This window comes from Olea europaea, unplaced genomic scaffold (genome assembly GCF_002742605.1).
Source record: "Olea europaea var. sylvestris unplaced genomic scaffold, O_europaea_v1 scaffold126, whole genome shotgun sequence".
Classification (NCBI taxonomy): Eukaryota; Viridiplantae; Streptophyta; class Magnoliopsida; order Lamiales; family Oleaceae; genus Olea; species Olea europaea.
The window spans coordinates 172,933-199,975 of record NW_019230046.1 but is presented as its reverse complement, the minus strand read 5'-3'; the positions used below and the strand labels follow the sequence as shown (position 1 = coordinate 199,975).

The window sequence follows — 27,043 nt, the reverse complement described above, 5'->3', positions numbered from 1 at the left end:
TGAAAGTGATTTTTCACTTGACTTGTGGTAGAAAGTGGCTAGCTCACATGAGCAAGAAAGAACTGTAGACTTTGACAAGGAAGTCTCTCATTCCTTTTTCCAAATATACATCACTAAATTTATGTGATTATTATTTACTTGATAAACGACATAATATTTCCTTTCAGAAATCCTCTAGTAGAAAGTCTAATATTTTAGATTTGGTTTATTCTAATGTTTCTAATCCCATTGAGGTGGAGTCCTAATGTAGCAATAAGTATTTTCTTACTATTGATGATGCTTCACGAAAGTTTTGGGCATTTTACTTGAGATCAAAAGATTAGGTTCTTCAACACTTCAATAAGTTTCATGTCATGGTAGGACGGGAAAGCGGAAAAGTTTTGAAATATTTTCAAACTAACAACAAAGGGGAATATACATCTAAAGTGTTCGAAGATTACAGCTTCGAGCATAGTATGATTGGGTTACCTCAGTCATTCTGGGTTAAAGCAATTCAAACAGCGTGCTACCTAATAAATCGGTCTCCATCAATTTCTTTGGATTTTGAGATACGAACCCCGTAGCAGTGTTGACTACGAAACCCATTACTAGATTGTTCCAAAAACCCCAGAAAAGCCAAATAAAAGGTTTGGAAATTAAACCTTAAATTACTGAACAAAAAAACCCATCAAGAATGTTGCTTGAAGGACCCTTTGATTACACAATCTAAGACCCGCACCCGATTTGTAGAACGCCACAAGAATAGTCTTGATAAGTTCAATGTGTTCAATTAAGAACAAGAAATTGAAGCAAATTTGCCTTTCGTATTAAATCTCATATAATATCTCGTAAAAAAAAATGAAGAATTGAACTTCTATTTATACTAGATCCTAGAATAGAAGTTGAAAAGAAATAAAACTCTAATAATCTAGTAGAATCTAAAAAATATTCATCCAATATCTCTAGAATTTGACTAAAAATAGAACTCTAATAAAATATAAAAAAACGCGAAAAAAGAAAATTTCTGCCCGATTTAACACTATGCGACCGCATAGTGTAATCCTATGTGGTCGCATAGTTCAATTTAGTGATGGCAATGGGCCAAGCTGAGCTGGCTCGGCGCTTTAACCCATGAGCTCGGCTTGGGCTCGTGGCTCGTGGAAGACGAGGTGAGCTTGAGCTTGGCTCGGCCCACGGGCTCGTGAGCTCACGAGCCACGAGCTCACGGGCCAAGCCTAGCTCACGAGCGGCTCATGAGTTCGTGATTTTTTAAATTTTTTTGGTTAAATTTGCATATTTTGGACATTTTTTTTAAAAAATTAATATTTTTTGACGAGTCCAGGAGCTTGGCTCGTGGGATTGAGCCCCTGCTCGGCTAGGGCTCGTCATTTGACGAGCCCGAGCCGCCCATGAGTAGGATTTTGACGAGTCGAGCGGTCGAACCGTTCGGCCCGTTTGACATCTCTAGTTCAATTAAATTGTGCCCGCATAGTCCCCACCTCTATGCATGCGATCGCATGCCTATTATAGCTATGCAATTGCATAGCTATCACTTTTGCCCCTAGCTTCGTCTGCTTGTATTTAGTTGATCCACTTTGATTCGGCTCTCGACCCGAACATGAAAGTTGTCCCATTTTGCTTCCCTAACATCATCCCATCAATGGTTTCTCGAACGAGCAATCCCATCGCTTGTTTAACATGCTTTGCTCTCGATCGCGTCATCGGTCCGCCTTCGATAATAAACGAGTCTCGACTCAAACTCGTCATCTTCAAGCTTGATTTTTGGATCACATCATCCCCTCTCTCTTCAAAAGGATTTGTCCCCAAATCTGCACCTGCATCAAAAAGGGAAAGATCGGCAACGTTAAATGTAGCCGATACATTATGCTCGCCTAGCAAGTCCACTTTATAGGCATTATCGTTGATCTTCTCGGTGATTTGGAAAGGACCATCTCTCCGCTATTGCAATTTGGACTTTCGCTGCTTTGAAAAACGTTCCTTCTTGAAATGCACCCACACCCAATCTCTGGGTTCAAATGTCACGCGCTTTCGCCCTTTGTTTGCCTTTGATGCGATGAGCTTGCTCTTCTCTTCAATTTGCGTACGGACCTTCTCATGAAGTGCCTTCACCATCTTAGCTTTCCTATTACCATCCAAGCTACCTCATTCATTCACAGGCAAAGGAAATAAATCCAATGGATTTAGTGGGTTAAATCCATACACAATTTCAAACGGTGAATAAGAAGTAGTCGAATGTACATCACGATTATAAGCAAACTCAATAAATGGCAAGCAATCTTCCCAATTTCTTAAGTTCTTATTAATCACCGTTCGAAGCAATTAAGTCATGGTCATATTTGCTACTTCAATTTAACCATCTTTTTGTGGGTGACAAGTTGTAGAAAATAACAATTTAGTTCCCAACTTATTCCACAAAACACATCAGAAATGACTCAAAAATTTAACATCTCGATCTGACACAATACTCTTAGGGACTCCACGCAAACGTACTATCTTACTAAAGAATAAATCAGCAATGTTAGTGGCGTCATCGATTTTGTGACATGGTATGAAGTGTGCCATTTTACTAAACCTATCAACCACTACAAAAATAGAATCTCGACCTTTCTTTACATAGGTAAAGGTGTATACAAGCCATGGGGTAAAACTTTTGATTTAGCTTGTTTACAAGTTATGCACTTTTCGCAAATTTGTTCTACGTCACTATGCATTTTAGGCCAATAAAAGTATTCCCCTAACATGTCTAAAGTCATTTGAATCCCAAAATGACCCATTAGACCCCCACTGTGTGCTTCCCTTACCAATAATTCACGCATTGAACAATTTGGAATGCACAACCTATCTTCCCTAAACAAATATCCTTCATGCCTATAAAATTTATCAACAGCCATTTTAGCACATGAATTATATATGTTTGAGAAATCAATGTCATTTTCATACATACTCTTAATATGCTCAAAACCAAGTAATTTTGCACTTAAAGAGTTAAGAAGCACGTACCTTCATGACAATGCATCTGCAACTACATTTTCATTACCTTGCTTATACCTGATGACGTATAAAAATGTCTCTATGAATTCCACCCACCTTGCATGTCGCTTGTTTAATTTACCTTGATCTCGTAAGTGCTTTAGGGACTCATGATCGGTGTGTATCAAGAATTCTTTAGGCCACAAGTAATGCTGCCAAGTCTCTAATGCTCGAACAAGGGAATACAGTTCCTTGTCATACGTTGGATAGTTCAGTACAGCTCCACTCAACTTCTCGCTAAAGTAAGCAATAGGTCTCTTTTCCTGCATTAGCATTGCTCCAATACCTATCCCTGATGTATCACACTCAATCTCGAACGTTTTATCAAAGTTAGATAATGTTAAAACAGGTGCTTTACACAATCTATCCTTAATGGTGTTAAATGCGTGTTCTTGTGTTTTCCCTAATGAAAACCTACGATTTTCTTAACGATTTCAGTTAACGTTGTCATGATTGTGCTAAAGTCTCTCACAAATTGCCTATAAAAACTAGCCAGACTATGGAAGCTCCTAACCTCAGTTGTACTTTTAGGTGTCAGCCATTCTTTAATAGATTTAATCTTTTTCTCATCCACTTCTACCTCATTAGCACTAACAACAAATCCTAGAAAAACAACTCTATCCATGCAAAACATGCACTTTTTAAAATTAGCATACAATTGTTCATTTCTTAACACAACAAACACGCACTTTAAATGTTCTAAATACTCACCTAGATCTTTGCTATAGATTAAAATGTCATCAAAGTAAACTACAACAAATTTTCCTATGAAAGAACGTAAAACATGATTCATTAAACGCATAAATGTGCTTGGTGCATTTGTGAGACCAAGCGGTATAACCAACCACTCATATAACCCATATTTAATTTTAAATCTCGTTTTCCATTCATTACCCTCTCGCATGCGAATTTGATGGTACCTACTCTTAAGATCAATTTTACTAAAAACACAAGACCATGCAATTCATCAAGTATATCATCTAGCCTGGGTATAGGGTGACGATACTTTACCGTAATGTTGTTGATGGCTCTACAATCTACGCGCATTCTCCAAGATCTATCTTTCTTTGGCACAAGCAATACTGGTATTGCACATAGACTCATGCTCTCCCTTATATAACCCTTGCACATCAACTCATCTACCTGCCACTGAAGTTCCTTTGTCTCCTCGGGATTGCTTCGGTAAGCTGGTCGATTTAGAATAACAACTCCAGGTATGAAATCAATCTGATGTTCAATGCCTCGAATGAGGGGTAACCCACTAGGCATGTCCTCTAGAAATATGTCTTCGAATTCCTATAACAAAGACTTAACCAAACTAGGAAGAGATGGGTTAGTCTCCTCAAAGTTGAAGAGTGTTTCTTTATACAACAATAAAATCATTTCTTTTTTCTCAACCACCCCTCTCTTCAAATCACTCATTTTTGCAAAGAAATTTGCTCGTGACTTCTTTTTTCTCTCAGAAGACTCTCTTTCTTTTCTCTCTTGTGGCTCCTCTCTCTTTTTCTCTCTATCAGCCATCTCACAATTTTCTCTCGTACTCACAACCTCACTATTTTCTCTAGCTCTTTTATTCTCCTTCCTTAGCTTAACTTGATCCTCATATACCTGCGCCGAAGTTAATGGCACAAGTGTAATGGTCTTTCTATCCTTAACAAAACTGTAGCGATTCTTGTACCTATCATGTTTAGCCTTTCCGATTGAGAGATTGATTAACACCCTTTGATTAACCCTAACTTCTCCACTTTCATTTAACCATTGCAACTTATATGGCCTAGGGTGTCTCAACAGTGTTAAGTCCAATTTCTCTACAAGTGCTACGCTAGCAACATTTGTACAACTGCCACTATCAATAATGACACTACATACCGTATCGTTGACATGGCATTGAGTATAGAATATGTTCCCCGTTGCAACTCTGAATCATCCACCTTGACATGAGTAGTAAGAGCTCTCCTTGCAACTAAAAGATCACCAACAACACTCTCAATCTTCTCTTCTTTACCAATCTCCTCCAACGCCGGCATGTCATTATACTCGCCTTCACTTTCACTCACCATCTCTCCACTATCTAGCAACACCATTGTCCTTTTGTTTAGACACTGGGAAGCAATGTGTCCCAATCCCAAATATCTAAAGCACTTGATATCTCAACTACTTGATGGTTGTGACTCCAATTTTGGTGTTGTTTTGCTAGCTCCTTCGTCCTTTCCCTTCTGCCACTCATTTATACCTTTAGGTACAACCCCATTTTCTTTGTTATTGTCCCACCTCGATTTCCAAGATGAATTAGAACCTAAAGCACCCATTTGTGGCCTAGCTGTCCCCTTCTTCTTCAATTGCCTCTCTACCTTCATGGCTACATGCAACATATCTTCTATTTCTACATAATGTTGCAATTCCACTACATTAGCAATTTCTCGGTTTAGCCCATTCAAGAATTGTGCCATGGTAGCTCCCCGATCATCAACCACATTTGCTCTAATCATAAGAATCTCCATTTCCTTGTGGTAATCTTCCACACTCTTCGACCCTTGGTACAAACTTTGCAATTTTCAATGGACCTCCCTATAGTAGTTACTAGGAACAAATCGCTTTCTCATCAATGCCTTCAACTCTTCCCAAGAGCTAATCGATCTACTCCTACACCTACGTTGTGAAGTAACTACTTCATCCCACGAAGTTATTGCATAGTCTATAAATTCTAAAATCGCCAACTTCACCTTCTTCTCCTCCGAATTGTTATAACATTCAAAGTTCAACTCCACCTCTCTTTCCCACTCCAAATATGCTTCTGGATCACTTCTCCCTTTAAACTGTGGAATGGTCATCTTTATATTTCCCAAATTTCCATCCATCTCGTCTCCATGGTTATTCCTACTCCTTCTTTCAAACCTATCGCCTCTATTCCTCATCCGTCCCCAATCCATGTTATTAGCCTCAAACTCATCCATATCAATATCAAACTCCTCACGCCTTACTCTCCTAGGTTTTCGTCTACCCGCTCCCCTAGGATTTGACACCTTCATTGGTTGTCCCCTACTAAGGTTAGTCACCGATGTATCTAACCTAGTCATCCAAGCTTCCTGCTTAGTCCTCCAAGCGTCTTGTTGATCCAACCTATCCCTCACAACTCCAAATGCACTCTCAAACTGTTGCATCAAATCATCCGTTGTACTGTTATGATTGTCGTGTCGGCTTGAACTGGAATCTTCTCATTCAGACATCCTAAAACTAGCAATTTATCTGCCTCACCTGTTTTCACTCAGAAATCACACAATATGGCTTTTACCCTCTAATAAGCTCACCACTCTGCCTTTTACCACTCGGTGCTTTCTTCCAAGCTCTTCAAAGAACACAATGAACTCAAAGATAGGGTCAACTCGTGGAATTCCCTACCGAATGTGAACTATAGGATCGTGACACAAAGATAACTCAAAGGAAATTTTAATGGAATTGACTCTGACTGACTGACTGAAAGAAACTAATGAAACTTGATTCTGACTGACTGACTGAAAGAAACTAATATAATTCAAAGGAAATTTAGAAGTAAGAACTTGTTGGTAGTAAAGTGCCAATAAAAGAACAATAATAATAATTTTTTACTATACTATACGAATGAACAATAACCGTGAACAGTGAATTTTTTGACCTTTTTTTTTACGGTCATTTCTGGACGTGAACAATAATCGAAATTTTTTTTTGGCTAAAAATAATGAATTAAACAACCAACAATTTAACAATGACCCAATGAAGAAGAAAGACAAATTAATCAATGAAAATGCAAACTATAACTCAAATTAACAAGAACACGAAGAACAAGAAAGGATAATTGACTGGAACACGAAAACTAGAAAGAAACTAGACTCAACGAAGAAAACAAAAGATATAACCTGTTAATTGGAGCTTGTGCTCTGATACCAAATGATGCGAATCCCATAGCAGTGTTGACTACGAAACCTACAACTAGATTATTCTGAAACCCCCCAGAAAAGCCAAATAAAAAGTTTGGAGATTGAACCTTAAATTATTGAATCAAAAAATCCAGCAAGAACGTTGCTTGAAGGACCCCCTAATTACACAATCCAAGACCCGCACCCGATTTGTAGAACGTCACAAGAATAGTCTTGATAAGTTCAATGTGTTCAATTAAGAACAAGGAATTGAAAGCAAAATTGCATTTCGTATTAAATCTCAAATAATGTCTCGTAAAAAAAAACAATGAAGAATTGAACTTCTATTCGGGAAGAATCTGAAAAATATTCATCCAATATCTCTAGAATTTGACTAAAAATAGAATTCTAATAAAATATGGAAAAAATGCAAAAAGGGAAAAATTTTGCCCGATTTAACACTATGCGACCGCATAGTGTAATCCTATGCGGTCGCATAGTTCAATTGAACTGTGCCCGCATAGTCCCTGCCTCTATGCATGCGGTCGCATACCTATTATAGCTATGCGACCGCATAGCTATCACATTTGCCCCCCGCTTCGTCTGCTTGTATTGAGTTAATCCACTTTGATTCGGCTCTCAACCCGAACATGAAAGTTGTCCCATATTGCATCCCGAACATCGTCCCATCAATGGTTTCTCGAACGAGCAATCCCATCGTTTGTTTCACTTGCTTTGCTCTCGATTGCGTCATTGGTCCGCCTTTGATAATCAACGGGTCTCAACTCGAACTCGCCGTCTTCAAGCTTGATTCTTGGATCACATCAGATTCTAGAAAATGTGTGGACAGGAAATGATGTTTCTTATTCTCACTTGAAGATTTTTTGGTGCAAAGCATTTGCATATGTGCCTAAGTAACAATGGTTGACTCTAGATTATAAAACTAGTACTTGCATTTTTGTTGGATACGGAGATGCAAAATTTTGCTATAAACTATGAGATCCAGAAAAGAAGAAAATAATCAAAAGTAGAGATGTGTTTTTCATAAAAATCAGAATTGAGTAGATTTTGAGAAATTTGAGAATCAAATACGTGTTGCTGAGGATGTCACTAACCTTACCTCTAGATAGTGTCACTTCGGGGATATAGACTTACGTTGACATTTGTGCTAATGAGTAACTAGGTGACCTAGAGGATGTTGAGCAGGGGAAGTAACCTACTACATCAAAACATTAGATTAGAATAGCTACCAGGAAGCATCATCCATCAACTAGGTATCCTGTATCAGATTATATGTTGGTAACTAATACGAAGGAACCATAATGTTTTAAGGAGTTATAATCTCATGAGGACAAATAGAGCTAGATGAAGGCTATGTAGAAAGAGATGATTTTTTTGCAGAAGAATAATACTTATAAGCTAATAAAGCTCCTAAAGGAAAAAAAGACATTGAAAAATAAATGGGTGTTCAAGTTGAAGAAAGATGGTAAAAAGCTAGTGATGTATAAAGTTCGATTGATGGTGAAGGGCTTCGATGAAAAGAAATGGATTGATTTCGATGAGATATTATCTACTGTTATTAAAATGACTTCCATTCAAGTGGTTTTAGATTTAATAGCTAGTTTGGATCTTGAGTTTGAATAGTTAGACGTGAAGATGACATTTCTCCATCGTGATTTGAAGGAAGAAATCTATATGGTTTTGTCAAAGGAATTCAAAGTAAAAAAAAAGGGAACATATAGTTTACATCAAGTTGAAAAAGAGATTGTATGAGTTGAAACATGCTCCAAGATAGTGGTATAAGAAGTTTAATTCCTTTAGGGTGGGGGGTCATGATTATACCAAGACAAATGCAGATGATTGTAGTTATATTAGAGAATTCTATGGTAGTATTTTCATTAGCCTTTTGTTGTATATAGATGACATGTTGATAGTAGGACAAAATGTTCGCTTAATTCATAGTTTGAAGGTAGATTTGTTTTAAGTCATTTGACATAAAAGATCTTAGACCAGCACGATAAATTTTGGGAATGCCAATTCGCCGTGATAAAAAAACTAGAAAGTTATGGTTATCATAGGAAAAATACATAGAAAGAGTACAAGTAAGGTATAACATGAAGAATGCTAAACCAGTTGAGACACCACTTGGTAATCATTTCAAACTGAGTAAGGTGGCTTGTCCTTCTAAGAAGAAAGATAAAGAAAGAATGGCAGAAATTCCTTACTCCTCTACGGTTGGAAATTTGATGTATGCTATGGTTTGTACACAGCCAAACATTTCTCACGCAATTGGGATAGTCCGTAGGTTTCTTGTTAATCCTTGTAAAAATAATTGAGAGGCAATGAAATGGATCTTTAGATACTTGAGAAGTACATCATCGATGTGCTTGACTTTTGGAGATTCGAAACCAATTTTGGAGGGTTTTATAGATAGAGATATGGCTGGTGATCTTGATGGTAGAAAATCAACTTCAGGATACTTGGTTACGTTTACAAGGAAGTTGTCTCATGGCAATCAAAATTACAAAAGTGTGTTGACTTATCTACAATTGAAGCTAAGTATATTGAAGTAATTGAAGTAGCGAAAGAAATGCTTTGGATAAAACATTTTCTCCAAGATTTAGATTTGAAGCAAGATGGATATGTAGTTAATTGTGAAAGTCAGAGCGTGTTAGACTTGAACAAAAATGTTACTTATCATTCGTGAATGGTGTGAGATATCATTGGCTATGACAAGTAGTAGGAAAACAATTGAAATTGTTAGAGAGGATTTATACCGAGAAGAATCCAGCTAATATGACGACAAAGGTTAAGTTAAAGAAAAGCTTGAGTTTTGTGCCAGATTCATTGACATGGACTCTAACTAATTAGTTAGAGAATAATCTCCTTCCTCAGTAGGCTAGAGGGGGAGATTAATATATGGGCTTGGTCTAGCCAATGAAGTCCAATCCACTATTATGTCTTGTAGGTCAACGTATGAGGCCTACTTTTTCTCTTTTCCCTGACCATGGCTGTACGATAGTAAAAATAGAAACCAAAGGCTGGTCTATATGAGAGAAAAATAGAGAAAAACTTGGCTTTGACTTTGTGGAGACATTGAAGAGAAGAAGCACGTGTTTTCCTACTTTCTTGATGTGTGGATTTTACATAAGTTTGTTCTCTATTCAAGAACAAATTAAGAATTTCTCTAAGAGATTACTTTGATGCAACAAAGGAGTCGTAATATTTGGAGTAGAGATCTCATATGTTCAAATTAATGGTTTTGGTTGAGATTATTGTTTTCTTAGAGATTGATTATAAAATGTATTCCCAATTTGTCGAGAACTCAAGTTTTAGGCATAAATTTGAACGTTGTAATCTTTGTTTATTATAGTGAATTTTGCTAGAGTTGCCCTGTGATTTTCTTTCCTCTACATTAGAGGTTTTCTTCACGTAAATTTGATGTTGTGTTCCTCTAATCTTTTACTTGCATATTTAACACTTGATTACGTCCAAAGTATAACGCGGTGGTTGTAATATAATTTTGGAGTATCATATCCACAGGGAGATAGGAAATTACTCAAAGGATCAAAGGTAGGGTTTCGTGAAGTGTATGAAAATAGTTTATCAACTACAATGAAATTTAAATATTGATGTGTGAAGTAGTGATGCGTCGGAATTCCCTCGATCGGCTCAGATCAATCAATGTCAATTACACATTCATATACTCAATTAAAGATTCTTGTCATCAAATTTTAATTGGAAAATATAACATTAAAGCTCAATTTAATTCTATAGTAATTCTAAAATATGGATTTCCTATAACATATACCCACTTTAATCTATTGAAATCGGATTCTAAATCTATCTTATACATCAAGCATAAAATCGTAGAGAATCACACCAATGCGATAGTTGAAATTGAAATTCAACAAATAGTTTAATTTCACGATAGATAAAACATGATTGAATCTATGCTAAATATAGTAAATGTTCAACAAATCTAACAACAATACTTGAAATTGAAATTCAATACATACTTCAATTAATCGATGAAAAGAACATGATTAAGTCTATGAAAATCTAATACATATTAAACCAATCTCAAAACATATTTATAAGACTAAGAGATCCAAACCTAGAATTGTTTAGCAATGGAAATCATATTAAATGCACGAAAACGTTGAAATAACCGATACCAATCGAGTTCCTTCCTTGCTTCACTAAAGATTTCTAGCCTTTCATGGAGTTTCTTCACCTAAGATGAAAGAAAAATGGTACCAGGTTCGTTCCTCTTTATTCTGGAGTGTTTTGGGCTTAAGAATCGAGTGAAAGCGTGTTACCATAGTTGATGGCGTGAAATCTGGAAACTGCAAATTTTTCTTCCAGGAGATAACTATGCGACTGCATAGTATAAACATATGCGGTCGTATAGACCAAATGTGTGGTGCCCAAAAATTCCCTGGACCCTTCTATGCGGTCGCATGGCTTTTGAACCATGCGACCGCATAGTTCAAATTTTTTTTCGCCGGACAATTTTTAGTATTTTAACCATAACTTTTCCTCTCGATGTCCAATTGAGGTGACTCAAATTGCGTTGGAAAGCTAACATGAAGGGTTACAACTTTGCTATAGAAATCATCTTTCAACTCGATCATCTTTCATGTCAAAAAGGGGTCTCAACATAAGGCTGAAAATCGATGCATAACTTTTTCGATTGGGAATTGACTTGTAAAGATGTTATGGTCATATTTCACTTCTTTTGACTTCAAATTACACCCAGTTGACTCCTAGCTTTCTTGGATCATCATTCCATCGCCCGTCTCACTATCGATTATTTGTAACTTGGTCCCTGAACTTTCACTTTCTTCCACTTTGACCCTTTTTACCCATTTCTTTCAAATTTCACATTTTCCATTAATTTGCGACCTAGATCAAAACATAGGAGTAATGAGTGTATTTTGACGTCAGATAATCATATGAATGCAACAATTAAGAGGGGAAAATATCATATTTTATTCTCGTAAGAAGTCGTAATTGCCCAACAAGAGGGGGCTAATGTTTTCGTAATTGTAGATGGAGCTTCAGTTTCTTATATCAGAGTATTAGAGGGTGTTTGGTATGCATTTTTTTTTATGTAAAAATACATTTTGAAATAGTAAATTGATGGGAAATATGTGGTTGAAAAATAAGGAATTTTTTTATTTACGTGTAATATTATTTTAATAAAGAATGTGTGGTTGAAAAGAAGAGAGAGAAAAATGTATTTTCAAAAAAACGAGTACCAAATGGGGCCTTAATGTTTTGGAGGAATAGTTACTCAAATTAGTTCCTTGGAACATTTGGATCGGGTTCTGTTAATCCAATTTATAACTGGTCTTTTATGCATGTGAATCCCATTTCTCAATTCAAATTAATTTTTACTCTCATTATTAAATATATTTTTTTAACCTTCTTACAATCCATGTTGAAGATTCTTTATTATATCAAATGCGTGTCACGATGAAAAATGCTCTCATAAATAATTTTCTAATATGTACTAATTATTATTTTTCTGTAGCATACGATTCGTATCTAAAAATACACGAGACCCAAAAATGTTTTTAGTTACTATAAAATAATTTATTTTTATCTTTGAAATAACTTTTTCTCCCCTATGAGAAGAAATAGTACTTCATAATCTAGGTTCAAGGTACAAAATTTAACTTTCTTAAATTCGAAATGTATGAAACTTACATGCTTGGAAAACTTACACATGGGACTTGTTTATTGTTCATGAAAATATCTTTCGAATCAAAACCACCGTAAGTGCATAGTTCGTTAACAAGTAGCAAAATAGATTTCTGGGTCCAAGTATCATTCCCATAGAAATTGTACTAATTTAAATTCAAATTAACTTAGCCTTAGCCGAAACAATTGAAATTTGTAATTTTTCTATAAATTAAATAATTTACTTATGAATGCAAGACCTAAGTTAACTAAAACTAATGCAAGATTATAATTAAATGCAAGTGTTATAAAAAATATGATGATATAACTCGTATAGGGATCTAGAATCCCCCTTATATCAATCCCTTTTAACCTTGAACCATATAAATTTGACAAGACAATTCAATTATGAAGATTAATATTCTTAAATTGTTTAACAATTTCTTTCGAGTAAAATTAAATATATTTTTACACGTGATCCAACTATATTCTATGACGGATGCGAATATATAAAAATGCATTAATAGATTTGTGAATACTTAAATATCACGTAAAGCATAGCGGGATATTTTTATCCCATATCAGACAAGCATAATATTTATACAATTAGTGATCTAAAAATTTAAATCGATGCCAATCATTTGGGAATTGAAAACGCGTTTTAAATGTTAAAAGAAAATAAAATTCAAGAGTTAAAGGTTCATGATATAAATTTTATTGTAATTCTAGCACAAAATAATTTAACCTAGCATAATGTCGAAATTAAACAAATAAAAGTGAAATGACATCATCGAAACTTGACGACACATGTTTAATATCCTAATTAAAGCTGCTACCATCTTTTGCCGTGTATATCTTCCATCCGTCCAATTGTGTCTACCTTTTTCTGTCTCTATTGACTTCTACGTGTATGATTATATATTCATTTCCCGCCTCCCAGGACATAGCCTAGTGGTGTAAAGGATAGGAATGAAGTTATCTCACGCCTTATTAGTAGCCGCAATGTGGGGGTTCGATTCTTGAAACATGGAATTGGACTCTTTGTAGGTACAGTGTACAGACAGCTCTCGTTCCTTGGGCTCTTGGGACACATCCCGCGATTTACCTCCCTTACAAAACTCTAAGATCGAGACGGTGGGGGTCCTCAAGATTGGGGTTCAACCTTTATATATTCATTTCCTATTTTTCCGCCTATGTCTACATTTATGTGTGTATCCAACCACCCAATTGTTTTGTTTCTAGAAGCCCCCGCCAATGTTCTATTCCCATGGAAAAACTTGCATGTACAAGTGCAAGTCACTATTCGGGGATAGGTCCATGTGTATTTAAAAAATAATTTGTGGGGCTCGTCTCCACTTGTTTCTTTCCTATCAAGGACACGTGAAATAGGTCCTCGTAATCGTAGTTTTTCTTTATTCCCATTAGGAGTCCCTTTTTTAATTATTGACGCCCAATATCCAATATATTGCACAGCCGCAAATGTCTGCCCAATTCCAATTAAATTTCCATGATTTCAAAAATCCAATCACCACCACCGAGTAAAAAAAGGAGTCTAAGCCCAAATAAATCTTTATCCATTTTCAAATGGGAAAATTACATCTAACCCTTCTTTTTAAATTCCAATTTCAAAAATCATGTTTTAATTATTTCTTTTCAACATTCAGGTGGTAATTACTTTTTTAAGAAAAAAATACATCACCCATTAACACAATTCCCACTCTAATCTCTCAAAATCTCTCTCTCTAAAAAGGTTCTCCATTTTACCATACTCATTACCCACACAACTCCAGCATATTCTCTCCATCTCCACCCTTACTTCCATATCTAATTCCTCCACCAGCATTACCATCATCCATATATAACGGCATCCCCACCTCAACGGCGATATTCTTCACAATAAACAAATCGAAATCATAACAAATATTCTTCAAAGTTTCCTCCATAAATCCTGTAGTAACAGAAAGTGAAGAAGAAGTATGATGTAACAAATCTGCATTAGGTGTTGATATTGACGCCATCATCTTCGACGAAGCCATTAGTCTTATTTTTTTTCGAAATTCACGTAGATTTTTTCTCTAAAACGATTTTTGCAATTAAAGGGCAGTCTAACAGAAATATTGTTCTTAGTAATTTACTTAATCCTTTTAATTTATTATTTAAATATTAATTATAATTATTTTCTTGTTTGATTTCGTTCATTGAATCAATTGCCTTACAAGTGACAGTGTGGTGGTGCCTTTTTTGATTTATTTTAACCGTGCAGTGAATGACGGCCGAAAATCAAAACTGGAGGTTGAGTTTTAATAATTTTTTAACCTCAAAAATAGCAATCTTCTTATCATTGCGCAATTCACAACTTTAAGATACTATGATGGGCAAAGTTGGTTTGAACACGACGATGGTGATGGTGAGCAGTATAGTTGGTGATGTGGGCGGCAGCAATACTAGATCTCATAAAGGTTGGAATTTCTTTAAGACGATTCATTGTCACATATTTGGCAACCGGTTCAACGTGAAAAGTCCTATCTGTTCATATGAAATGTAAATAGGATATGGTAAGGCAAAATGATTCTGCCTTAGAATTTAGATTGGGAATTCTCTTAAAAGGTGAATTTGTAAGTTTGTTCTCATGGTTATAGTGGTTTGTGACTAATAGAAATGTTGTGGTATGTGTCAAGGGAATAACTAGGCAATGGCAACGATGGCGATGGCAATGATGGTGGGGGTAGAGTGTGGCGGGATGAAAGGTGATTGTGACCAATTATTGAGTAATTGTGACCATCTATATATAAATTGTAATCAATTAATTTAAAATTTTGTGATTGATTAATTATTTGTGACCAATCAAATTATAGGTTTTGTGACTAAATTTACAATTGTGATCCACATTTTATTCTTGATCGTGACATTCTCTGACTTGTAGTTCATAAGTAATTGTAACCATAAATTACTTGATATTGTAATTGACATGTGTACATGACCACAAATTATGCCTTATTGTAATCATAACATGTTTAATTAAATCATAGGTGGTCACATTTCTCACATATTATACAATTTATTGGTCATGGTCACAAACCACATAAGGTTGCATTCACATACCACACAATTACATGTGTCATATGTGACATCTAAAATGTTGTGACCTATAATTGAAATTAAATAGGCCACGGTCACATACCATACAATTCATTGATCACAGTTACACATTAAGTGACAAATCACACAAAATCACAGCACATGCCACACAGTCACATATAAAGTCACATGTGACCTTTAATAAATGTTGTGACCTATCATTGAAATTAAACATGTAACGGCCATATACCATAAAATTTGCAGGTAATAGTCACACTCTAAATTACAAATCACACAAGATCACAGTCACATATCACATAATTTATAAGTCACAATTATATATTAAGTCTTATGTGACATCTAATAAATATTGTGACCTACAATTGAAGTTAAATAATCACAATCACATACTATACAATTTATTGGCCATGGTCATATACTAAATCACAAATCACACAAACTTGCAATCATATACCATCCAATTTATGAATCACGATTACATATTTAATCATAAATCACAACGAGTGAGTCACTAATTATTTATTAGTCACAAATCATGCAATTCACTTGTCACAATCACTATTTTTATTATTTGAATGATTACAGTCACATAATAAATCACAAATTACACAACTGTTAAGTCACAACTAATAATCGAGTGTGCTGAAGGATCCAACTTCAATAGGTATTAGCCCATTCCCTATCTATAAATATTAGTACTTTGAATTATTCATTTTATTTATCAACACAATTGTGCATGCTGCTTGTCTATTTACTTTAATGATTCCTCCATAAAAAGAAAAGAAACGAAAGACAAATCAAAACAATTATTCCTCCTCTCTCCTCCACCACTACAGTACTTATCCTCTTTACACCACCATCCAAAAATTGAGCAACGAGCTACTGTATAATACCATAAGACTACCGAAAGCTTTAACCATACTTGTTCAACATATTAAGCCAATTGAGATTCTTAATAATTGGGGCACTCCCTCGTATCGTTCTATATAAAAATAGGCTGTCAGAGGAAGACATTGCTACCACCTACAAATTCAAACAATTATATTCTTATCCTAGAAGGATTATCCCCATCTCTAGTCCCAATGTGTGTTCATGTTGTCACAGCAGCCATTAAGAAAAGAGTATTAGTTGTAAGTTACTGCACTTTTTCTGCTAGGAGTTGATGAAGATTTAGATGAGACAATTAGAGTTTTGTAATTGCAACCGTGTGTTCAACAAAGTGTGTTTAGAGAGATAAACGATGGATGAAATGCCAGTCATGGAGGACGTTGTCGGATTTTCCACCACCTATAGATCCATTTGACTGGAAAAATGGAACAATTTTAGAGAGAAAAATTAGAGAGAGAAGTGGTATTCTGCTGAGAAATGAAACAGCTAGAGAGAGAAAAGAAAGGAATGGTATTTATATATTTTCAAAAATAATAATTATAACCTGAATTTTGAAATATTTTTGTAAGTTTGTTAGAAGTGAAATTGTATATTTAAAACATTGCATTTATGTATTTTTCCCTTTTCAAATTAGTTTGAAGCCCAATTAGTGAGATATTTCTAATCAAGGCCCACTTTTTTCCTTTAATGAAATTTAGTCCTCGATATAAATTTATTTTTTAGCCCATGTCGTCTTTAATTCAGTTCAAGCCCCCTCAACTCCTAAAATGTAAAATTTTACCCCCAAACTTTCCATCAAATGACCAATTTATCCTTCTTCCCTTTCCAAGTTCTTCAAATGAGTCCATAACTAAAAATAAAAGAAAATTAACTCAAGTTAAATAGGAATTAATAATTTGACGACATAAAAGTTTAGTAATATAGTTCGATAAGTGCACAACATGGACTTATTGCAATATCCACAACTTTATCAACATTTATAGACGTAAGGTTCATAATGAAAAACCATGTGTTAATATTACAACCCAAATAGGATTATGTGTTTGTGAGTGCCAGTGACCTCGAGAAGATAGATGAAGGAAGCTTTAGGGATGTTTACAATTTTGCAACTGTAGACCAATGAAGTAGTATTGAAAATAGTATTTTGTTTCTTTTTATTTTCTATTAAAATATATTTTATTCCATTTTTCGGAACAAAAATTTTACAAGAATATGAATCCAAGTACTATTTAAACTCCACATATATTTATGTAGCCAATCCCAAATTTAAATAGAAGGGTAGGATTTTTACAACTTTATAATAATTTTGACAAAACAGAATCTTTTTCGTTTGCAATTTTTTCACAAATTCATGTCTTTATCATACTTCGAGGGATGAAAATACAATTCCTAGCTTTCTAGAAAAAATGAGCGAGTTGCGAATTGCTCGCCTCGAGCTGAGCAGAGGTTTTTGAAGCGAGCCAGCTTGGCTCATCCCATTTGCAAGCATGAGTAGACTAAATAGGTGGGTAGAACTGAGCTCGAAGGTGGATGAGACGAGTGACATGACTTGGCCACTTTAACACCTTGAGCTGGGTTAAATTTTTTTTGGTCACCTAACTTTCAAAATGTGCAAATTCAGTTATTGAACTTTTGTTTTAACACACATGATCACCGAAGTTACATATTTATTTTATTTAAGTCGATAATTGCATGGCTGTTAGGGGATTTAATGAATTTTACGATATTCCTATTACTCTGCTAAATAACGTTGAATGAATGACTGATAGGTTAAACTAACTTCTTGTAATAATTTTAGTCCATTAATGCCATCTCTTTAAGATCTTCCTATATATAACCATTGACACTAGACACCTGAATAAAGCCCTAAGTTTACTAACATACACGTAAAAGTGACATAAACTAATAATTTTGTAAATTGGTGATGATCTATCTAAAATAAAGTTTCGTGACTGAAGTTACAATTTTTGAAAGGTTGGTACTTTTCCCAACTTTGACTTTACCTTAAAGATTTGTTTAGTTACAAAAATGAAATTTGCATGAAAATCATTAATTAAATGTGTTTGATTGATTTTATTTTCAATATAGAAAATATTATATTTGTTCATTTTTTATTGACGTATAAATAAGAGAGGTGATAGATGAGAAAGAGGGTGATTGAATTGCTTGAAAAATAAAAACATATCCATCTTTAAAGAAAACATTTTTTGTTTTCGAGGAAAATATGATCACGTGACCAACTTTTAAAAAACATTTTTCATGCCAAAAAAAAAAATGTCGATTAATCATTTCAAACGTATGAACTTCAATAAAAAATGAAAAATAAAGCCAATTAAACACACCATAAATGCTATTGTAGGAAATTTTTATTATAAGATTCAAGCATATTGGCGCAAACGATCCAAAACCTATGCCCAAATTATGTTTGTGGTCTTAGATATTTAAACGTTGACACTAAAGTACCAAATTCTGTTGTTGAGTGCACAATTGGTCACTTTCAATGGGTTTGTTAAAAATGACTATTATTTTTATATATGTAATGCACTTTTGTTTTATTTAATTTTATTATAAGGGAAAATTTCTCAAGTCTTAATCATCTTCTTTGACAACCATCCCCACCATGCAATCCTATGCCAACTCAAGCTACTCACCAAGCTCCAAAACCTTAGGTCTTCTTTCACTACACACGACATTTGTCAACCAAAACCACTAATTGGATTGCAATTGTAATACAACAAAAAGAGAGAGAAATTGTTATAGCGGGTGCATGTATATTGCAATTCAGTTGGTGATAGTGATGGTGGTGATTGATGGAGGCTGTGACTCGTCTTATGGTGGGAGTTGAGAAGCCACATGGTTTTGGGGCATCGTGAGTTGGGTTGGGGTCGGGGGTAGGTTGTGAGAGAGGATTTTTTATTTATTTACTATTTGACAAAATTTCTCTTGTGATAAAATCAAATAAAATGGAAGTGTTACATACGAAAAACTAGTGGTCATTTTGGATGGAATTCACGTAAAAGGACCAGTTGTGCACCTCATGACACAATTTTGGACTTCAGTTTTAGAATTTAAAGGTTTGGGACAAAAAACCGCAAGATGGGCATAGGTATGGAACATTTGCGCCAATTTTCTTAAAATTTGGGTTTTGTGATTTTGTCATAGAATCAAAATACAGTTAAAACCCTGGCCACTTCCCCCATCTCAAAACCCTAGTCTCTGCCTCCTCCGCCACCTGCCACCACCGTCCGTGTTTATCTGGACTACAGTACCGGACGCACTTCACACAAGTAGACGAACATGGATATTGACGGCGTAGAAGAGTCGTCGAGGCAGGTGCAAGTCCGATTTGTAACAAAGTTAAAGCCACCATATAAAGCGCCTCCAACTACCCTTGCCATTCCCACGAATATCACCCGCTTGCGCCTTTCCGATATAGTCAACAATATCCTCGAGGCTGGTACTGTTCTTTATGCCTTTTACTTTATTTTTTCGATTTCTTCGTTTTTTATTTTGTAATAAAGAGCATGTTTTATTAAGCTTAAAGGTTTTCCTCTAAGAAAAAAGGAGTTTTTAAAACTAATAATATTTTACTGGTGAAATTTAGAAGTAACTTGTGTATCTTGACAGTAATGCCAGAGTTATCTTCAAGAAAAATGACTTTTTTAATTTATAAGTACCAAAAAAGGTAAATTATCCAAATGTTTTGACAGTAATATAGCAGTTAACTTTGAAAAATGAAACTTTTTTTTTTTTTTTAACTTGAAAGTAAGAAAAATGTTAATTATGTAAACAAAAAAGTAGCTTTACTTCTTTTAGGAAATACTGATAAAGAAAACAGTTTGGGTACTATAGGGAATTAGCTATTTACATAGTAAAGTAGGTTTTGGGGGATTGGAATTCTTGGTAGTGATATATTGTTGAATTTGCTTGCTTTTTATTGCCAGACTTGAAGCGCCTAAATTATATTGCTTTTGTATATGATTTTTATTCCATTGTTGTACAGGCTTTGACGATTGGCAGTACCAGCCTTTTGATTTTCTAATCGATGGAAAATTTCTTCGAATATCGCTTGAAGATTTTCTTGTTGCCAAAGGCATTTCTGCTGTAAGACTCTTTAAGAAGTGGTGTTTGGTGTTTTTTCATAGAGCTATTGAACTACCAAATTGTATGTCAGTTTCTGTAATGTGTATTTGTACTAGTTTATTAACCAAGAATTTAACCCAAAAGTAAAAACGTATAGCTTTATAAATGAATTGAGCGTTTAATGTTTGGAAGGTGAATTGAATCGATCTAAGTGTTTGAGTACCAGGAGTTTGTTTCTAGGGATACAAGTGTTTTCATCTTTCATAGTTGATGATGCCAGCATGATATTTTGTCCTTTTTTTTTTCTTTTTTTTTTTTTTTTTTTTTTTTTTTGATCATGTTACCTTTTTTCCTTTTTAACTATGGTCACTGACATTCTGCAGGAAAGAGTGATAGAAATTGAATACGTCAAAGTTGTGGCCCCGAGAAGAGAAGATATTTCTTTACATGATGATTGGGTTAGTGCCGCCGATGGATCACATGACGGGTAGGATTTAAACCTGCATTGCTGTCATTGCCATTTTATTTTCTACCTTTCAGAACATAATGATTATGGTTTTTATACATTCAAAATATTAATTTCATGTTATTTTTCCTCATTTAAATACTAATTTGGGGAAGGATTCATCTCTGCCTTCCCTAATACACGAATGCAGATAAGCAATATGGTGAACCTCTCTGTATTTTATGTGACAGGTACATTTTGACTGGATGCTATGATGGTTTGGGAAGGTAAAAGTATATAAATGTCAATTGATAAATCCTTGTACTTTTCTATGTAATTATTTATGACCGAGAATTTGATGTCTCAATTGATTTTGGCTGATACCTCTTAGGATATGGAAAGATGCTGGAATTTGTACACATGTATTAGAAGGGCATACTGGTCCCGTTACTTCAGTTTGTGTCATCAAGCTAAAAGGTATAAGTTGATTTCCCAATAAGCAAGTTTATTGTGATATTCTGATTTCACATATTTTATTTACCTTACACAGTAGGCACTTGGTTATATATTGCAAAAATCTAGTAGACGTCAAATTCCTTTATGAACTAATTACTGAATCAATATTGCTTTGATATTGTTATTTTGATAAACATTGTGTTCTTATGTGTGCATGTTTTCTCCATAGGGTTGGTTGTAGCTTATGAATATCATCTTTACATCTCTTTGTTTAACAATTATGTCTGGTTTTTTCTCAAGAACTAAGTGATATCAGATGCCGCTATACTGTGATTAATATTCTCAAATATGATTTGGCGGATTATCTAATTGAAATCTTGTTCCAGGAGCTCTTATAAAAATATGTTTTATGATATATTAAGTCTTTACATTGTGATATAGCATATTACAAGTCCGTAGTCTCTTTTCCTGAATTCATGTTCCATCGTAATTTAGGAGGGTTGCTTTACACAGGGGTGGACCTAAGACTGAGTGGTTCTGCTTAGGACAATGTGAATTTGAATGCAAATACGACCTTGTAGAGTCTACTATAAGTTTGCTGGGTTGTTGAAATGGCTTAAAAGTTTTTGAAATTCAGGGGTTTTAAAAATTACCCATCCTCCCTTTTGGTCATCTTAATTGGTGTTGGTCATTCAAACTTCAGTAGAACTTGAAATTTTTGAAACAGACAACAGTCACCTTGCCCCTCAAACGATGATTGACAATACATGGAAATTCCAAGTATTAGTATTGTAGACTATTTCTTTCCCAAGACAAAGTTTTGTATTTTTCGTTACACAGTCATTTCTGGATATAATTCATTTGATAGCATCCTTGCCACTTTTTCTTATGTCTGTTGATGTAGATTTTTCTTTTTCTCTGCAGTTGAGAATGCTTTCAATCTAGTAGCTACTGCTTCTAAAGACAGGTCTCTTAGGTTATGGAAGGTACTTGAAAGATACCTAGATACATTTCTGCTAGAAATAGGAGTTGATCTCTGCCACTTTAAATCGCATTTTCTGATAGCTATCCATTTTGCATGAAAGATTGATGCAGGAGAGTTGGCTCAACCAAAAAAGACACGAGCATTTAAGATATTAAAAGGTCATAATGCTGCTGTGCAGAGCATTGCTTCACAGCCTTCTGGGGAGATGGTATCTCTCGTTTCTCCTAAATTTTTTTGTTCACAATAATATATTGCCCGTAGATGGATTAGGAAGCCTTTACCATGAACTTCCTGTTTGCTTTAGCTGTGTTCGGGTTCCTGGGACTCTGCAATCAACTTGTGGCGGGCAAATGGTTCTGATGCTGGAGGGGATATAGTTTCAGTGAAGAGGAAAAAAAGTCGCGGAGATGAGGAACCTCAATCTGAGGTACTTGTATATTCTAGTGATAAGAGAATGAATAAAATTTTTTTTAAGATTGTTTTCAAGGACAATGTCTGTTTCCGAATTCTTGACCAACTTTCGTGTGTAGGAGGAGGCTGTATCTACTCTTGTGGGGCACACACAATGTGTCTCTTCTTTAGTCTGGCCGCAACACGAGACAATTTATTCAGCATCATGGGATCATTCTATTAGAAGATGGGATGTTGAGACTGGCAAAGATTCTCTAAACATGGTGAGAGAGCTACCTTCATCTACCCCCTCTTCTCCTGTGTGGAGGAAAGAAAAGAAAGAAAACAAAATTTACTTGTACATGGCACGAAGTGAGCGAGTGTTTTTATTGTTTCCATAAACCCAGATTTGAGTAAATAAATGATAAAAGGGGTGACTTGATGTATACAACAATCATGTAGAGCATTGTTAAACCTGACTAGATCATTAAGCTGGATAAAGCACTGGGTGAGTAGGACACCGATTCACCCACTGGGACTGTGGTCTAATTACTGGGACATAGTCGGGTTGGAGGTCTAAATCAAAAGTATCTTTTAAACAGAAATGTGGGGAACAAAACATATAGTAAGTTTAAAATTTAAGTTTTGTTTTAAGTTTAAAAATAATGGATTTTATAAAGTAAATGAGCATAATAATTAAAATAAAAAATTCTTGTTCCCTGTACATTTTAATTAAATTAAAGATATAACTGATGTTTTCCTTTTTCATACTTTTGGCTACTATATAATTACTCCCTCCATCCCATATGTATAGGTTGACTTTCCTTATTTTCTTGTTCCATTTATATAGTCTCGTTTCTTTATTTAGAAAGTATTTGTTTTCTTCATTAACTAATATCCCTTTATTTAATTTGCCTAGTTATAACAAATTCCTCCCACTTATTCTTGAAATTGTACAGATTTTAATTTACTTTTTTTTATCCAAATACATACACACATTTCCCACTTCTTCTTGGAAACATGGACAAAAACACATTTCCTACTTTTGTTAATTAGATAAGGGTAAACTAGAAAAATTCTTCGTAAAAATTGCCTTTTCAATAATATTAAATAAATTTTGTTAATCTGTATGAAAAACAAAATCAGCCTATATAAATGGGGTGGAGGAAGTACATTCTTTTTAGTTCTTGAAATATATTTCATTTACATCTCATTTCTTTCCTCTGTGTGTCATTTATCTAAAACAATTTGTCAAAATCATTTGTAGGCACTCCTTTCCATTCAAGTTGTACATTATTTAAGAAATGCACTTTATCAAGTTCATATATATCACGTGCCAGTATGCCATATTTCTATTCCCCAAAGGTATTAATGATTAGTTTGCTTATTTGAACTCTTTGAATCATATAGATGATAATATTTAGGCGGCATTACATTATAAGAGGTGAGCTGACATAGATCAAATTCAATGGGCACTAGTTTGAACCTTGTAAAGCAATTCTAGATTCCTTTCGAAACCACAAAAACTGGTCCAGGTTTCTTGTCAAAGCCGCTGAGTTCAGGCTTTCTTTGACCGGTCTCTAAGTAAATTTGTTCAGTGAAGCAATCCACACCAACCTCTAGTAGAGCTAGTAATAAATTCCCGACCCTCTCTGGAATGGAGACCAAATCCTCACCATCTCCTGCAACAAAAGAAATCATTAGTGTTTTATTTATTTATTTATTTATTATTATTATTTTTTTTTTTTAAATCATTGGCAGAGATATCACTTTTCACTATGGCTTTGCCTTTATCTGTAAAATGATTTGAACATTTTGTTGCAGCAACCTGTGTAACTTGACTCAGACTTAAATTCCTAATTTTTAGCAGCTGTTTTACACCAAAAGTGTTCAATATCATATCTGGCATTGTTATTTTCCATATTTATCAGGTGCTTCCACATGAGAATAGCACAGGCTTCCTTTGCTGGCATGCTATTATAATTCTAGACCTCGAAATTCTAAATGAAATCATTATAATTGAAAATAGAAGTTAACAGCCTTTATATTCACTCTTCTCTCAGTTCTGTGGGAAGGCTATCAATTGTCTGGATATTGGAGGTGAAAGTTCTGCCCTCATTGCAGCTGGAGGTTCTGACCCTATAATTCGGATATGGGATCCTCGCAAACCAGGTCTCCCTCTCTCTGGACGCATGCATGTGTTTATATACGTGCAAGTATGTGTGCATGCTACCATTTCCTTGTTTGCACTTTGTACAATTAGATCCCCAATTACTGATATGTTTTTTGCCTTGCATGAATTTGTTCGTGCAGGGAAATATGATCCTATCTTTCAATTTTCGGGACATAATTCATGGATTTCTTCTTGCAAATGGCACAATAAATCATGGTTTCACTTGGTCTCTGCATCATACGATGGAAAAGTTATGATATGGGATCTGAGAGCTGCGGTATCCAATTCTATCATTCCTTTGAATTTATCCTCTATGTGCCTTAACAAAATATTTGTCTGAATTGTGTGCTCTCTTTTGCAGTTTCCACTGCATGTGATTGAGTCGCATAAGAATAAGGTACTACTATCCAATGTTTTCACTTTTGGCATGTTTGGTGAGGTGGATTGAACTAGATAATATTAAGAAAGAAAAAGATGATGAAATAGTCTAGTGTATTGTCCAGTCATATTTAGTACTGCTTGCCAAACATGCCCCTTAAGTATTAACTCAATTGTAAAAATAGTTACTTCAATAATCTGGCGTTTTCAACATAGGTGTTGTGTGCTGACTGGTGGAAAGATGACAGCGTGATAAGTGGTGGTGTGGACTCAAAACTTTGCATCTCGTCTGGAATTTCTGTGGAGTGATCAAGGTATGTTCTATTTCATATCTGGTTGTTGACTAGCTCTCAATAACATGAAAATATGTTGGTGAATTTGAACTGTCCATGTCGTAGAATCAACCTGTGAAAATAGAACTGGGATTCAAACTTTTTCTGTGTGTGTACTTCCCATAAAATTGGAAAGATCACTTGTTTGAACTGAATTAGCATGTTTTATGTTCTCATTTGACATTTTATTTTTTTATTTTTTATTTGGCATGGTTCCTGAATCATTCACTTCGTACTGCTCGTTGCACGTGAAATGTAGTATTCCCGGGTTAAGTTCTACTAACTCGTGGCATGAAATTTTTTCTTGTATGATTTAGTAAGCCATCACATCATGAACCATATATCCGTAGGGCACCAGTGCCAGATCAGAAGTGTCTAAAGGAGACTATAATTTTCCCTTTTTTCCCTGTAAAATAACATTATTCCTTAACGATCGGGTTACCAACAGAATTACAATTTATTTTTATTTTTATTTTTATTTTTAAAATTTCGTACAAATTTTCCTTGTAAAAGTTGGATTGATTGAAAAATCTTTAAGTTCAGTCTTCATAAATTGGTGTAAAGTTGAACGCAGAACACCTTATATACAGAAATGTTACTTTCAGACATTAGTTTTTACGAGTTTGTCGTACTTCTGTTTATCACAAGTTTTTTACTTTCTTTGTGCAGCCAAGAAATCGTTGCATTGGCTTTTCCATCAAACATGGCGTAGCTGTTTACCTACGTATAATTCTGGGCTGTCAGTCGAATTTTTGTTTTTATAATTTATTTATACACAAATTAAAAACCATGGTCCGTTTTAGCTTATTCCAAATCTTAATATCTTCTTCGGATGAAATTTTTTTTCCGCACACCCTTGTCCCTAGATGACGAATAATCGTGCCTCTGTCGACTACAAGTCTTTTGTGAAGTCCCCATGGTTTTCGATTATTTTTGAAGTCTACCAAAAGTACGTAGATTTACCAAAATTGTATCAAAGCCATTTTATCTTATAAATACAATGGAAAATTTGTTTGGATAACATACAATCATTTACATGTTACTATAAATTTGAAGAATTCGTCTAGTGGTACATAATGGGGTGTATCGAATAGTGTACATCCCACTCACATGGGTGTAGGATTCATGTGAAAGAAATGATATTTTATTCAAGTGGGTCTCTCGTCTATGTGAGGGGGTGTACACCATTAGGTACACCTCGAT

At 34.8% G+C, this 27,043-nt stretch overlaps 1 protein-coding gene across 2 annotated transcripts; it reads left to right on the top strand.

Annotated features, from left to right (window-relative positions):
• The first annotated feature begins 19,766 nt into the window (after positions 1–19,766).
• LOC111374562 (ribosome biogenesis protein WDR12 homolog) lies at positions 19,767–26,861 on the top strand. Of its 2 annotated transcripts, none has more exons than XR_002699162.1 (14): positions 19,767–20,055; positions 20,602–20,702; positions 21,065–21,168; positions 21,378–21,413; positions 21,518–21,603; positions 22,507–22,568; positions 22,668–22,775; positions 22,872–22,994; positions 23,098–23,241; positions 25,021–25,173; positions 25,271–25,407; positions 25,492–25,527; positions 25,725–25,822; positions 26,510–26,861. XR_002699162.1 is itself a non-coding variant. In XM_022997245.1 (14 exons), the coding sequence occupies exons 1-13, from the start codon at positions 19,896–19,898 to the stop codon at positions 25,815–25,817; spliced, it is 1,299 nt and encodes a 432-aa protein (XP_022853013.1). In that variant the 5' UTR covers positions 19,767–19,895; the 3' UTR covers positions 25,818–25,822; positions 26,510–26,861. The 2 variants fall into 2 exon arrangements, 1 of the variants encoding a protein (XP_022853013.1); XM_022997245.1 differs by having other exon boundaries at positions 25,021–25,129.
• Positions 26,862–27,043: the final 182 nt, after the last annotated feature.